The following is a 15,582-nucleotide window of genomic DNA, read 5'->3' on the forward strand; positions in this document are numbered from 1 at the left end:
ACATTTTTGCGAGTGGTAAGAGTTTGTCTTAGCTCTAAGTCGCTATGACCACATTTATGCGACCATAAAATTATTTAAACCAAAATAAGTAAATCATTCGGATCTCAGGGTCGAAGAGTGGCAAGAGCTGGCACAAGATTGCAAAGCATGATGTTGTTTGGTGTCGTAGCCCAAGACCCACTTTTGGTCACCACTAGGGCCAGCTAGTAAGTAAGCAAGTAAGTAAAACTTCAACGCTGAGTCTTATTATGAGGTCAAAAAGCTGGCGGGAGAAAGGTAAAAATGGAAATTATGAGTACAGCTGTGAGGGTAGATCATAATAGAGAGATCTCTCTCCAGGCAGTTGTTATGCCTGGGGACCGAAGTCCAGAGGAAGAGTGTCGAATGCAGGATGTTGAAGTTTCTATATTAGCTCACTAGATAGCGCTATGAATCGCTGCACAAATAATGATGATGATGATGATGATTTACCTGAACAACAGCGTTGAGGATTCCTGAAGTAGTGCCCTCAGGCTCAGGATATGTGATTTCGGAAGCGAATTCGAATCCAACAGGCAGGTAGCCGTTCATGAAGAACCTGTAAATACGGTAAAAAACACAAATAACGTTCATGATAGTGCATAGACGTAGCTCTCTGCTAGAAGCTTTATCCTTTTTTAAGGTTCGGTAGTCTTACAATCCTTATAATTTGCATGGAGAATTAGATGCGGAAAAAGCGGTAAAATAACTTTTTGAAAATCGTTTATTAAGACAATGTTTCGATTGAAGTATCCGTTTGTAAAAATAGTTTGTGAAGCTTTGAAATGTTTATTATTGTTACAGTCAGGTTATCCCTCCCCCAAGCGTAATCATTCGTGCTAAATCTCAACAAGGCAATAGTCAACAAGAATAATGTTTACCAAATTAGTGTGAAGTATAAGTACAAAGGAGAGTAATAAAGCAAGATAAGGGATAACAGAAAATGATGATTCTAAAGCTGACTTACCCAAGGATGATTGCGCTCATGTAAACAACCCCGATATAGCCGCAGTCCAGTGTGAAGGTGAATATGATCATTCCAATGACAGAGGCAGCGTACACAGCCAACGTGGTCTCTTTGAACTTATGCGTCTTGTCCAGGACTAAACCGCAGATGACAGAGCCGATCATGCCAGCTACCACGATCATGAGGCCGATACGACCGGCGTCTTCATTGGCGCCCTGGGAGTTTAAGAAATAAACGGTTTTATTATTATTATTAAAGAGTGGAAAGAGAGAGAGAGATATATTGGTATGACCAACGAATCGTCGCAGTAAAAAATGACTGCAAATAAAAGCCCCATACTTGCTACATAAAGAGAAGCAATTTAGAAAGAGACGGATGTATATATTCCTTTTAAATCACTATTAGTTCTATCAAGCGATTCAATGGCGCATGTGAGTTCCCAATCCGCATTGGGCGCGCGTGGAAACTACGGCCCAAAGTCCTCTTATTTTGAGAGGAGGCCTGTGGCCAGTAGTGGGACGTATATAGGCTGGGACGACTATAAATTAAATTTACAGCCTATTTTTTTTCCTCGCAAAACGTTAGCCATATATTTATATCTTCGGAATAGTATGTAGGATACGGAAAATTCAGGAGTTGTGAAATTACATAACTTCTCTCTACTGAAACAACTCCCACCGAAGTTTCGGTGAATGCAGGTCGCTTCCAACCGAAGCAACTGGACTATGGGGGAGGCTATAGCCAACAGTGGAAGTCCTACATCTAATATGATGACAATGACGATGATGATGAGACAACTCACCGGATAGTGCGTCAGCACGACTTGGTTGAGCAGAGTAGAGATAGCATAGAAAACGCCGACATTGAGCCCGTAGGACAGCAGCAACAGGTTGTAGTTGCGGTTAGTAAGTAGCTTCTTGATAGAGTGGACAAAGTTCGAGTCCAGGCTGGCGCCGAGATCAGCTGCTGCCGATGGTGGAGACTGAGGAGCTGCTTTGAAGACTGAAACAACACCAATGACAATTAACTAAAATAATTTATTTTCACCCAAGACCTTATGATAGCTTATAAGTTTATGCAAGAGCGAGACCTATGTGTGATATGGAACTCCGCAAAGTAACGCTAACGCCTGTAAATTATAAATAATAAGTGGCAACATTTCATATTTCTAAGACTATGCTTTGTAGTCTGTAATCGGTTGATGACCGGATAGCCCAGAGGTTAGGGAACCTGACTACAAAACTCGAGGTCCCGGGTTGGATCTGGATCCCAGTTCGGGGCAGATGTTTGTATGAAAAATACCTACTAATGTTTGGTCTCGAGTCAAAGGTATTTAATTATGTATTTAAGAATGCATCTACAAGTACCTACGTTTATCCGTTGCCTAGTGCCTATGACACAATCTTTGCTTACTTTGGGACTAGATCAATTAGTGACATGTCATCAGGTGTCCCATGATATTTTTTTATCTGTTTGGAAATAGGAACGTACCAACATTTAATTTGTTTAACAAGACTTATAATTAAATAGCTTTTGCTCGTGACCGAGTCCGCAAAGAATTAATTTATCGCTAGGCTGCGTTTCACCAAAGATGGGCGAGGAGCCGAGAATGTATTGCAAGGAATGAGTAATTCATGAACAATAGAAGCGCTTCATTTACCTATCCTCACACAGTACATCTCTAATGGAAACAGCTAAACGGAGCAAAGCGAGGTAAATGAAAAACACATTTATTTTCTCGCAATATACTGTCGCACATCTCTGGTGAAAGCGGAGCCTTATCCCTCGGTAACTATGATATTCCGGAATAAAACTTATTTATGTCCTTTCCAGTGTCTCAAACTATCTCCAAACTAAAATTCAGCTAAACCGGTTCAATTCCGAACAACTCAAAGGTACTCAACTTAACTCAAACTCACATCCTCTGCATGAAAACTAACCACTTGGCTGCCGCCGTGTTTTTCCGCTAAATCACTACACTACTACGGCATTTTGCCTTTTTCCCCTTAATTCAATTCAATTTCATGAAATTAAATACTGTAAGTATTTTAAAATCTAAGTAGCTTAAGTAGGTTCAATGTATTCCTAATCCTTAGTTCCATCAATGTAACTGTTAACAGAACTAGTGGAAACAGACCTTCAATAGAGCGCTTGTTTCTAATAAGGAAAACCAGTTTGCCAAGCAAGTTCTACAAGGAAAAGTTGTCTAAGAAATATGCTATCCTCAATACCTACGACTGCCTACAAATTCATTCATTATTCCTTTACTTATTGAAATAAGTCTTCTTTCCTTGTACAACTTGGCATCATTCATCGCAGGGCTTTGTCATATCATTGATTGAAGTCGCTCTTAACTTGTTATACCTATTTATTTTTAACAAGCCTCATTTGCAACGTTTGTTTTTTCGAGTTAAATATATAAAATCGAATTTCTCTCACTCCTATTGATTAGATACTCTGACTGTGCATTCAACACTAATTTGCAAGAAAGTGTTGCTTTAAAAACCACCAATAGGATTACCTACTTCGCCGTCCTAGCTTCGATTATCACCGCTTTTCTTTTGAAGGACTTTTTCGGGCACACTACTTCGTTTCCTCGCTATATCAAGATATATTGTCAAGACAAGTTCGTACATGACACTAGGTAAAACCACAGATAAATCCCTGTTGCAGGGACCCTCTGCTGCCTTTTTCAAGTTTTTTTTTGATAAGCTCTATGTATCTAGTGTCGCATACGAACTTGTCAAGTTATAGAATAGAATAGAATAGAATACGTTTATTTGTGGAACATAGGTGTACATAATCGATCTTAAAAGCATAACATTCAGGAATCTCTATGTTTTGCCAGTAGGCGTACAAATATTTCTGTTTTCCTTTAACAAGTCATTAACCTAAGTCTAAATACAATTAGTATTCACAGCAGCAATAAAAACAAAATTTAAAAAAATAACCAAGTAAACGCGTATAATATAAATTATTAATTTTAAATAACTATTTTAGCGAGGATTTTTATTTCATGAATGTCAATAATATTAGCAACGTCTGTCTGGAGTATGTGATTTGCAGATTTGTCATCTAATTCAATACTTCAATATTAGTCCACATCCTTTCCCTTTCAGAAGACTAGGTTACAGGCATACACACACTTCTCTCATTTTCTCTCCGGGTAACCTAAACAAAAAGGATACTGCATGCTACAAAGTGTTGTCAGGGTCACACAAACTCAAACTCTCTCTCTATAAGATGAAGAGTCTCTTTATAAGACTCGAACCTCTACAACACATTCAGTTTTCCGACAAATTTAAACTTGGTTCTAAAAAACTAAGTCGAGTCTTCGAAATTAAAACTAAAACGAATGAATTCTACATAGTTACTACTGTAGGCTTCCTTATACTCACACAGCACAATGAAGACAAAGAGCAGACTGGTGGCTCCGGCGACCAAGTAGAACATCAGCTGGAAGTCGGCACCAATCTCTTCGACGGTGCCCTGGGAGCGCACCAGCATGGGAGGAAGCACGAAACCCAGGGCTATTCCAAGCTGGGGACAAGACAGCAGATAGTGTTTAAAATTAGATTCACTAATGTTTAACCAAATTTTTTTTTTACAAATGTTTCTTTTGGCCAAATGTATTTTACTCTGAGACTGTAAATGTTTCAGGATTTTTATAACGGTAAGCTGCCGTGGTGGCCTAGTAGAAGCCGTGGTGGCCTAGTGGTTTGACCTATCGCCTCTCAAGCAGAGGGTCGTGGGTTCGAACCCCGGCTCGCACCTCTGAGTTTTTCGAAATTCATGTGCGGAATTACATTTGAAATTTACCACAAGCTTTGCGGTGAAGGAAAACATCGTGAGGAAACCTGCACAAAAGGAAACATTGTAAGGATACGCACACCTGCGAAAAAAAAATGCTCTATTTGGTGTATAAACGACAAAGCATGGATTATGGAAGCCGGGTTGGAGACAATTTTCAGTTTCTTCAATGCAAAAATACCGTAACGAGAAAACTCTAAAAATAAACTATAATTTTGTAAACTTTCCAACTTGTATGGTTATCTACCTACACTTATTAGAATATTAACGTTGATTGACAGCCGTCGTCACTTAACAACCAAGTCTAAATTTACATATTTATGAAACACCAATCAAGAGTTACTCGAACGTTAATTAAATCTGAGATCGCGAAAATCGGGATCGTTAAAACCTCGCACAATCTCGCTGTCAGGTATTTTTACGAGACATTCTCTCCTTCACACAAATCACGGAAATCATAATAATAAAATTCCTGTACTATCATTTATTTCCTTTTGTACCTTCTGGTATTTGTAAGAAAATATTTTTATAAGTCATCGGTCATTATTCTAGATGCCTTGGGAATTCTCTCTTTCCCTAGAGTTTCCATTTAGGCCTAACTATCTAAAAGTACGTTAGAATTTTTGTGGCGTCATTTTATTCGGATCTTTCGAATAATATCCGAGAAAATCGGTATTTATCATCACGGAAAATAACGATGTCGCAGTGACATGAGGACAATACGTCGTTAAAATTAAAGATTAAGCACTTAACTAAGTATTCAGTGGATTCATGCGGCAATATGAATCACGGTTGATGACAGCAAACAGATTCAATAATTGTATTTTAAATGATTTTGGCTTGATGGAAAACTTTTTTTTTAAACAGAAATAGGCTTAGGCGAAATTTTAAAATCGAAGTTCGTATCGTACCATACCATCCCTCTCACTCCCGTATTAAATAATATTAGCGTGAGCGAGACAGTATGACACGAACTTCGATTTTCGAACTTCGTAGTAGCCTCTCTTATAATAAGCGAAGATGTGGATTAAGATGGAGCACACTTTCCTAATACGAGTAAATGCCCATTCATCCTAGATTTGAAAATGGCCAGATAGTAGCGATCAGGAAAATATAGAAGCTGGCTGAGAATTGCACTCCTTAGCTATCCGAAAAAATATTGCCTCAAAAATATCTATCGTTCCTTTCACATGGTCCACAACTTTTTGAACTTGACCTTTATTTAGTGCGGTCGTTTTCTGCTACTCTATTCTTATTTCAAGTTCAGCAAACTACTTTCGATCGGTATTATCGATTGGTTTCGTTAAGTAAAATTAGGTATTCACTACTTCATAAGTGAATACAAACAACACAAATCACAAAAAAGAAAATACAATTAACGCGGCAACTTTTCCGTAGCATTCAACATTCAACTCGGTACTTTGCCAACATAAGCGGGATTTCGCAAAACGTCGGTGAGCTTTTAGAAAAGAAAACTGTTTTATTTCAAGTTCAATGGACCGTTATGCTCAGTAGGGACACTTGCTTTTACTATGCGGCCAAGTTAAGGTCCGTTTAAAATACTTTAGTATCTTTAGCTTTTGAAAAGGCCTTACAAACTCCGAAGAATTTTCTATAGATATAGACCATTAGTCATGGATACAATATATTCGCCTATTTCGATAGCATAGCGTCCTTCCATGGAGATTTTTGAACAGATGGTTGTCTTGGCGATGGAGTGGAAGAGAAGTTTTCGTGCGCTATAAATAGCAGCAGGGGGCAATATGAAACCCTTTGTCTCGTGCGGAAACGTCACAGAATAACTAATTGTTTGTTTGTTTGTTTATACTCTTTATTGTACAAAAAGGAAAAACAAAAAGGTTACATAAATAAAAGTTGTGTTAAGTACAAAGGCGGAATAGTACTACGAAATTCGAAAATCGAAGTTCCTATTGCACCGTCTGTCTCACTCGTATTAAATATCATAAGCGTCAGCGGGACCGCAAGATACGAAGTTAGAATTTTGCACTTCGTAGCATACAGGGCCAGGATGAAAGAGGAACTGCAAATTTATCACACAAAAATTTACCATTAGTAGTAGTTATTCAAGCAATGAAAAAAATTGACATTTACAAGGAAACGTTATAGAAACTTTCCGATAACTCCGACAAGTCATTGTCATAAAACACATTTCATTACTCATGCAAATAAAATATTTGAGAGACGCTGTGGAGGTCAAAGGTAATGTATAAGTAGCAGGAAGGGTCTAAGCTCTTGAAGGGTTTAGTCAATTTGATTTCATCTGCTGGGAGGAAATCGCAGCGGCCGGTCGTAAACGGAAGGGCTTCAGGCAAATAGACGGATCATTGGATTTTTAGAGTAAATTTTAGAGAGGGTTTTTAGAGTTATAAGGTTTTTTATAGAAATACCTAGCAACAAAGCCGACATACGAATAGAAAAGACGCTTTGCATAGTTCCTCTAATTTTTTTCACACACACACACACACACACACACATTTGCTCGAAAGAGAAAAAGACGGCATTATCTCAAATTTCCCATAATGACCATAGCAGGTGGGCCTCGTTGATTGAATACCGTATAAAGGTTTTATTGAGAAAAACATCGTAAAAAGGTAAGAGTATTTCCTTATACGTAAAAGGAAGGGTTGAAATCAAACAGAAGAAAAGGTTTAAGGAAGGTTTATTGCATCAGCAGTCCCTAAATACAAGGAACGTTACTATTGTTTTTAAAGCCTGGCCAGAAATATACGACTATTCGCCATGTTGCGGAATTTCAATGGAACTAATTTACATACACTGGCAATTATTTTAATGATTGTCAGTGTTCAATCAGTGTCACTGTGGCGGTTTCTTTGAACAATAACAAAAACTGCCGAAAACGATAGTAGGCAACAACGGATCATTGTAAATAATTATGATTGGTTTTTTGGAGTATTTTTATTTCAACTCCAAATTTGTTACTTTTACGAACCCAGCGCTGGTCTCTTTTTCTGGTTTTTCTGTGCATCCATGTCTCAGTGTATTTTCGATATTGTAAATAATGTTTATAATAAACTACTGACTACTGAAAAAAAAAACGCTTGGGGAATGAAACTATTTCAATACAAAACCTTTCCAAATTAACATCAGAGCTAACAGGTAAACGTTGTAGACAAGTCAAGACGTCATTGCTCTGACTATACTGAGCTATTGCCATATAGCATATAACAATATAACAATAGCCATATAACAATAGCGCCCTCTTGACAATTTTCATATATTTTTGGTTTACCTTTACTATCTTTTATTTAAGTCTGTCTGTCTGTCTGTAGTCAAATCTTGTAAATTAAATTAAATTTGACCAACTTCCAGTAGTCATATTGACTTAAAAATTTTAATACTTATGTAAATCGCGTGACAGTACAATAATCTAGTAGCGACATCCTGGTAGTCCAGCCAGGATCGTCTCCGCAGGACGGACGGAAATTTGGTATGCAAATGTAGTTTGGGTGACATTGCAAGTACAGTCAACAAAAAGTACAGTCAGCAAAAAAGCTTGTATTAAAAATGTTTTTTTTATGGTTAGGTTATTGATACAGAACAGAACTATGTAGAGAGAATATAAAGCGGAATAGAATGCTACTGTGTTCCTCCCAGAATCGATGTCGCCACTTTTTTACCTCCTGTTATTAGTTGTGCTTTAACCCCCGACGTAAAAACGGGAGTTTCAAGTTTGATGCCAGTGTTCGTTTGTCTGTCTGTGGCATTGTAGCTCTCAAACAGATGGACCGATTTCAATACGGTTTTTTTGCGTGAAAGAGAATTTTCTTGCGGTGGTTCTGTTGGTCAGCTTTTGTTGGTCAAGTTATCGCAATATTATCATAGGTTTCAGCAAATTTTGGTAATCGCTGTGAAATGTAATCCTTTTAGACAATGTCTGTAATAATACATTTTTTGAGCAATAAGTTTCGCTATGGTCAGTTTTTAACTATATGCTTATATTCTTTTTCTAGCATCCACCCAAGGCCTGCAAGATAATATTGTTGTTTTCCAATTGGGCTATTACGGTCAACACAATCTGTCGTTTCCTGCACGACAGCAATTTGTTAGTAACTCGACGAGTGGTCACCATGGGCACGTACAATAGGATAAAAATCCAAACATTTTTAGATGTCAGTTTATAGGATAAACAATCAAACCTTGTGTATCTTTACTCGCGTAAATTGGAGATCTCGATAACGAAATGTGCTATTTGAGGGCTTTCGGGGGCAAATATGCGGGCGAACACAAATCTCTGGGAAAACTCTGTTCTTTCTTTGAAAATTTTACGCTCATACTCAACGGTGTAGCGTTAGGCAGTTGTCTCACCGCCGGCGAGGAAACGATTGGCTATCGACTATTTTCTCGCTCAAGAAACGAACAAAAGATATAAGATCCTGTGTGAGTAAAAGAGACACATATATTAATAGTTGATCGCTGGCGGTTCACACTGCCGGCGAGAACTCGCTCTTACATCATTTGTCGCAGCGACAAGAGCTATAAGACTCGCTGAGCTATAAAACTAGCTCAGCGATACTCGCTCAGCGCTGTTAGCTTGGCGGCCGCCCGGGTCGAGCGAGTGGAGCGAGTAATCGCCCGTCGTGCTCGAACACTCGCTTTTCACTGCTCGCCCACTCGTTTCTAGTTACTCGCTCTGCTCGCTTCTCGCTCATCGTCGGCGGTGGGACAAGTTGTACTAGCATGCTAAATTAATAGTTAAGACTTGCAACAAGAATCGTGCAAGTTGTTGAATTGCGAAGCTCAATTGACCACTTCAAAATCGTTCGCTTTATGGACTCGTAATGTAGGTACTGCAACTTGGCGGCTTGAATCGGCGTTTTCAGTCACGAGCGCAAGAACCAACGTGGTGATACTTGAATCATCTGTAAAAGATGACAAGGGCTATTATATCATTTATTATTATGTATAAAAGAGTGAGACATTTTTTTTTCTTTTACCAGCGTTACTGCACATAATGTGCGGCAACACATGCTGAGTGGAGACCCTTTTTGGTATCCTGTCGTGTCACCAAGTAACAAAGTTTTAGTGCTAGTTCTAGTCTTAGTTTTAGGTGGTACTTATGGAGCCAAAATAAACCTTTCTTTCTTTCTTTACTATCCTAAAGCCCAGTATAGATCTGCGAGAAAAATCGTGAAAGTTGTAGTACTTACCTACATTACTAGTCCACAAGGCGAACGATTTTGAAGTGGTGAAGTCACCAACCCCCGACCGACCATCTGGGGGTGAGTACACTAAGTGTACTCGAAGTATGAAATAATAAGTACATGAGTATGAAATCAAATGGAATAACTACGTCTGTGTGCGCGTGAGTGCATATCCCAGCGATCTAGACGCAGTCACACGGGGGGATACAATTGGATAATATCGGACTGTCACAGTCGGCACGGTGCAATTACTCTGTGATTTACGCCCCTATAACAGGAAAGGATACAGATCACATAAAACGAGGAATAAAAAAGCCACGCGAGCTAAATGCGCGAAGTATCTATTAAAGGCTATTTTCCACCGGCGAGGCGAAACGAGGCGGGCGAGATGAAGTTGAAACTTGTAATTATCTCCTAGCGTATCTTCGGTGGAAATAGTACGGATTCGCAAATTTTTCACTCACAGTCAAACGCACAGGACTTATTTATTACGCTAATACACACGAGTAATATTTACCACGACGTTTCGGCAACATTACAGTGGCGTGGTCAAGAGAAGACACAAATATTACTCGTGTGTGTTAGCGTGATAAGTCCTGTGCGTGGTATTTTGAACATAATTGTGCATAACATCGACCTGGCATAATAATAGAGAAACAACACTTATTTGGCATAAGAGTGAAAGAAGCCCGATAGTTAGGATGTAAATACTTACGGCAAACGACTAGGTATAGGTACACTCTTGCAGGCTCGTGCTGAGCTGGCTTCAAACTGGTAGAATTAAAATTTGATTTTTTGTAGTACTTAGGTAATTTTTTTGTTACGTATAATATTTCTTTTGAATTATGGTAGTCCGTCTATAATGGTTTAAGTATCACCGCGTCATGATTGTGTTTTATGTCACATCCAAATATAACGCTCCAACAAGACCTACCAATATTTTAGTTTGTCTTTAACGCATCGAACCTCTACCGACTGTCAGAATTGAATTAGTACCGGAATATCAATGAAGAAGTTTGTTTTTACTCACATCCTAATTTGATATTCAATATTTGTTGAAACCATACACAGAACCAAGTTTGTTGCTGTAATGTTACCTAAAACCTTTGTATAAGCAAATATTTTATGTTCATTTATTTATTTCGCGAATATCAGAAACTGCTCTGAACTAAATTATAAGTGACTCTAACATAACTGTTATTATCATATCTATATCTGTGTTGTCGTATCTGGCTGGTAAGTAAATACTTATTTTCATTCTGTCCTTCTTTCTTTCTTGTTTTTCTTGATTTTCGTTAACTTTGAATCGTCTTCCAAAAGTTTATTGATCCGAATCAGAGAGAATTTGCACCTTTATTTGCACCCATCTGTTTAATGGATAAAAAATATTTTATCTTAAATTTAGTCTGTTAAAAATAATATTGTGGTGGAGCCAGAAATTTTGCGAGAGATTTCAGAGTCAAACTATATTTAAATTAAAAATTATAAATTACCTTCTTATATTTGAACATCGCACTCATGAATTTAAAGAATTAGTTAATCGGTGACACAACAAGCGTGCATAAATATCTGATACGAATCTATTTATAGGGCCGGAAGGACGTGTCAGATATTTTTGCACGCTTCGCTGTGGCAGATATTAATGCTGGTGACTGTACCAACAAAAAATATGAAGCCTATAAAATGGTAGGTATAAGTCGATATTAGTTACTTAGATATATATTATTTGCTTTATAAATACATCATAAATCACATAATTTACCCCAAAATTTACCACGAGCTTTACGGTGAATGAAGTAATTCAATGGTATGTGTGAAGTTCCCAATCCGCACTGGGCCCGCGTGGGAACTACGGCCCAAGCCCTCTCATTCTGAGAGGAGGCCTGTGCCCAGCAGTGGGACGTAAATAGGCTGGGATGATGAAATCACATAATTGCTGTCACTGCAAAAAAATCTGTTTCTGATATTTACTAATTTACTTAACTGAAAATTGCACTGTTCCTGCAGGATAGACGAAGTCTTGAGCAACAGCTAAATTACAGCTAGTAAACAGTAGAATACCAGGGTAAATAAGTAACATTAATCATTGAACCCTTAATAACCTGAGCCCCAAAATTCCGCAGGGATATTAATAAAGGAAATAAAGCGATACATACCAAGTAACGTGAACCAATAAATTCCCGTGCCCGTCCACCTTACGGGATGAAACAGCATTACGCTTTTATCTGCCGAAACAGGCAAAGCCTATAAAACCCAGCTCTTCCCGCTTTCCGGTACTAGGGCAAAATGCGGGTTTACATGAGTTTAGTATTTATCATTTATGCACTTCTATCACTGAACATTGGCCGTTAGTGTGATAGAGCTAGGGTCTGTAATAGCTTGCGCAGTCTTATCAGTGCTTGGCAGGTCTCAGTCAATGAATTCCTAAGTAATTGGAGTCCAACGCTTCGTAGATGCGCTTCGTTCGTGGCGGGAAAGTTAATGGGTGCTGTAAAGTAAACGATGGGTCATTGGGGTTGATCCTCTACCAGTAGCACGAGTATCAACTCGATTTCTACTTGATGGCTTAATTTTTTGAGTATGTGAAGATTTGCGTGACATTTTTGCAGCCGTGGTCACGAGTGGACTTGGGACCACGGCCGCAAAATAAATATTTTATCCTGAAAGAAAAAGCGATTGAAAATCAATTATAATTATATGCGTAAGAGGGCAAATCAAATGTTATGTACTCTTTCGGAATTCAAGTGGATTGTAATTATAAAATCAGTTAACTAAAACAAGGCACAACGTCTGTTTTAAATTTAATAAACAATTTAGAATGTAAGAAAATTGCAGTGCCCTAACAGGGAATCATGTACCTACTCGCATGTTTACTTTAAGGTCTACAATAATTGTACAAATGAACATGATCGCAATAAATGAATATGAATATGAATAATTATGCTCTAATGCAAGCGGAGCCGAGGGAGAAGCTAGTAATTTTGCTATGATTTAAGTACCTAAATGAGTTTATTTAATTGGCTAATTTCACATAAATCTTCTTTTATTTAACTGACTTAAAGTCAAACGACTCTAAAGTTAATCAAATTGATTCCTATCGTAGAACCTTGTCGTTATGATATATAAAAAAACTATATATATTTTTTAATTTTCAGTTTTTCTCAATGTTTGTCAATTGTGTTTTGTTTCTTTTCCTTTGTACAATAAAGAGTTTACATACATACATTTACGTTATTCGTTGAGCATTGCTATAAACAAATACATTTATTTAATGAGATATTGGTTCTTTGCTTATTTAGGTATGAAATAGCTTGTCTGTACGTTACGACGAAAACGATTAAGCGGGCACTTGGCGGAATATCCATCCTTGAGTTTATTTGCACGATTCGTTACCAATGGGGTATCACAGAGTATCATTTACAACAAACAATCAGCCTTTGCGAGGGTGAGCTTAATTGCTTTGATATTTTAAGCCAATGGGCTTAAGCATGAACAGATATCTTCAGATACAAAGTATCATAACTATTTTGTTGCCACGTTTCGGTGTCCAGACTCTACGAGAGGCACAAAACTAAAGTTTGTACGGAAACACATGTTGACGGTTCTCAGGACCTAAAACAATAGACTTTCTCGAGCGTCCAGAAAACTTTACAGTAACAATGGCCGTAATCTCCAAAACCGGGGTGTCGCCAAGTTACCACAAGTTTCCACGACCCCAAATCCCAATGGCATGCGATAACGCCGTCAGACAGATTTCGGTTTAACTTCGCACCCGACGCAAACAGCTGGCCGAAGGACTTGGCAAGAAAAGGTAAAATAAACAAAGGTAAAATAACAATCCGTTTAAGTTTAAGTAAAAGAAAGAAAGAAAAGCTTGTGTTATGGGTACTAGGCAATGGATAAACATACTACTTAAACCGGTAAATATATGCTCAAACAGGTACATATTAAACACCTAAGAACTCGAGAGCAAAACATTCGGATCGAACGCGGGACATCTTAATGTTAAGTCAATAAAGTCGTGTATACGTATACATATTTTTGTAACTTTGGCAGTATCGATCTCTTTGTAGGTGACTGTACCTACTAGTAATATGGTAATTTATTGTAAGGGAAAAAAAATGTTATATTTCTGATAAAACAAATTAATGCGTTTATTAGGTCAATTACTAACCCTTGCAATTTATAGTTGTAACAAAAATATACTCTTGCTATTTTTTTTTAACTGATGTATTGAGGTTTGATTTCAACAGCCGCAAAATTAAATAATCAGGTCACGAACATTTTCACGAACATTTTCTTTAAATCTTCTAACTTTTGGACGGCTTAAAAGGACCGTTAACGATTGGAATACCCAAAGGAACTTTGTCCATTTAGCACGAAGGTACGGCAGTTGTTAATGAGGACATTTATTATCGATTCGACTATACGCGCTATAAAGTTGGGATGTTAATTTGTGTCGGCAGTTCTCAGTCGGTTTCTTACGTTCAGTCAATCTTCATTGAAAGGAAAATCAGCCCAATACAAGTTGGACTAGTACATGAGGGTTCCATAGTAAAGTCAACGTCATAAACAAGTGAACATTTCTGTACCTTGTCGCTTTCAGTCGTTACACAATTTTGTATGGCTTTTCAAAAAGGACGTTAAAGTGACAACGCACTTTACTTCTACGAGAAACAAAACACTTAAGTTGGCGGTTCAGTGAGTTTTCGGACTTTTTGCGTTGTGGGGTCCATTTTTTGCCAAATTTCATATTTTTTTACATACAACGGGAAGGATCATAATATATAGGTCTTGTTGTCTACGTTTTATAAATGAAAAAAAACTTTTAATAAGTTACTAGCTTCATCCATTACAAACACCACTATCGTCCAAACTAAAACATATTTTATAGACGACCAGATGGCCTAGTGGTTAGAGAACCTGACTACGAAGCTTGAGGTCCCGGGTTCGATTCCCGTGTCGGGGCAGATATTTTGTATGAAAAATACGAATGTTTGTTTTCGGGTCTTGGGTGTTTAATATGTATTTAAGTATGTACTTATCTATATCTATATAATTATATTTATCCGTTGCTTAGTACCCATAACACAAGCTTTGCTAAGCTTACTTTGGAACTAGGTCAATGAGGGCTATCGCGTATGAATTCGCCGCTAGAGGCGCTAGTGTAGCGTGAGGTCTCCGAAATGTCAAATCTCATAGTTTTTGGGTGAGCTACGCTGGTTTATTTATAATTAGAATAATTTTGGGAATATTTTGCATTACCTGAAATTATTTATGGAAATTATGCCATAAAGGGGCAATGAATGTCTGTGTTTTGAGATAGTTTTGTCTTTCGAAAACTTTTGTCCTCCCTTTTTCCGAACAAACGGGACTACGCAAGACTGTGGTTGCTTGATATTTTCATGGTAGGTTTTAAGATGTATTAAATATGATTTTAATGTAATCTTTGTTTTCACGCCCGTAATAACAGACTTTGAAAGCGACACTTAAAAACCTCACGCAACAGTGGCGCCATCTAGAAATACAAAAAACGATAGCCCTCATTGGTGTGAATTGTCCCGTTATATATTTTTTTTTTTTTTATATTCATACCAATTTTCA

The 15,582-nt window shown here is 37.8% G+C and overlaps 1 protein-coding gene across 6 annotated transcripts in view; it reads right to left on the minus strand.

Moving 5' to 3' along the window:
• Positions 1-15,582, minus strand: part of HisT (Histamine transporter) — a 112,537-nt gene that overhangs the window by 8,925 nt on the left and 88,030 nt on the right. For all 6 annotated transcript variants that reach the window (XM_074102004.1, XM_074102005.1, XM_074102008.1 and 3 more), the window contains 4 exons: positions 4,384-4,525; positions 1,788-1,987; positions 986-1,200; positions 472-577 (listed from right to left, as the gene is read on the minus strand). In XM_074102004.1, the coding sequence (XP_073958105.1) occupies positions 472-577; positions 986-1,200; positions 1,788-1,987; positions 4,384-4,525 (663 nt within the window). The remainder of the gene's footprint in view (positions 1-471; positions 578-985; positions 1,201-1,787; positions 1,988-4,383; positions 4,526-15,582) is intronic.

Source organism: Choristoneura fumiferana, chromosome 18 (genome assembly GCF_025370935.1).
Source record: "Choristoneura fumiferana chromosome 18, NRCan_CFum_1, whole genome shotgun sequence".
Classification (NCBI taxonomy): Eukaryota; Metazoa; Arthropoda; class Insecta; order Lepidoptera; family Tortricidae; genus Choristoneura; species Choristoneura fumiferana.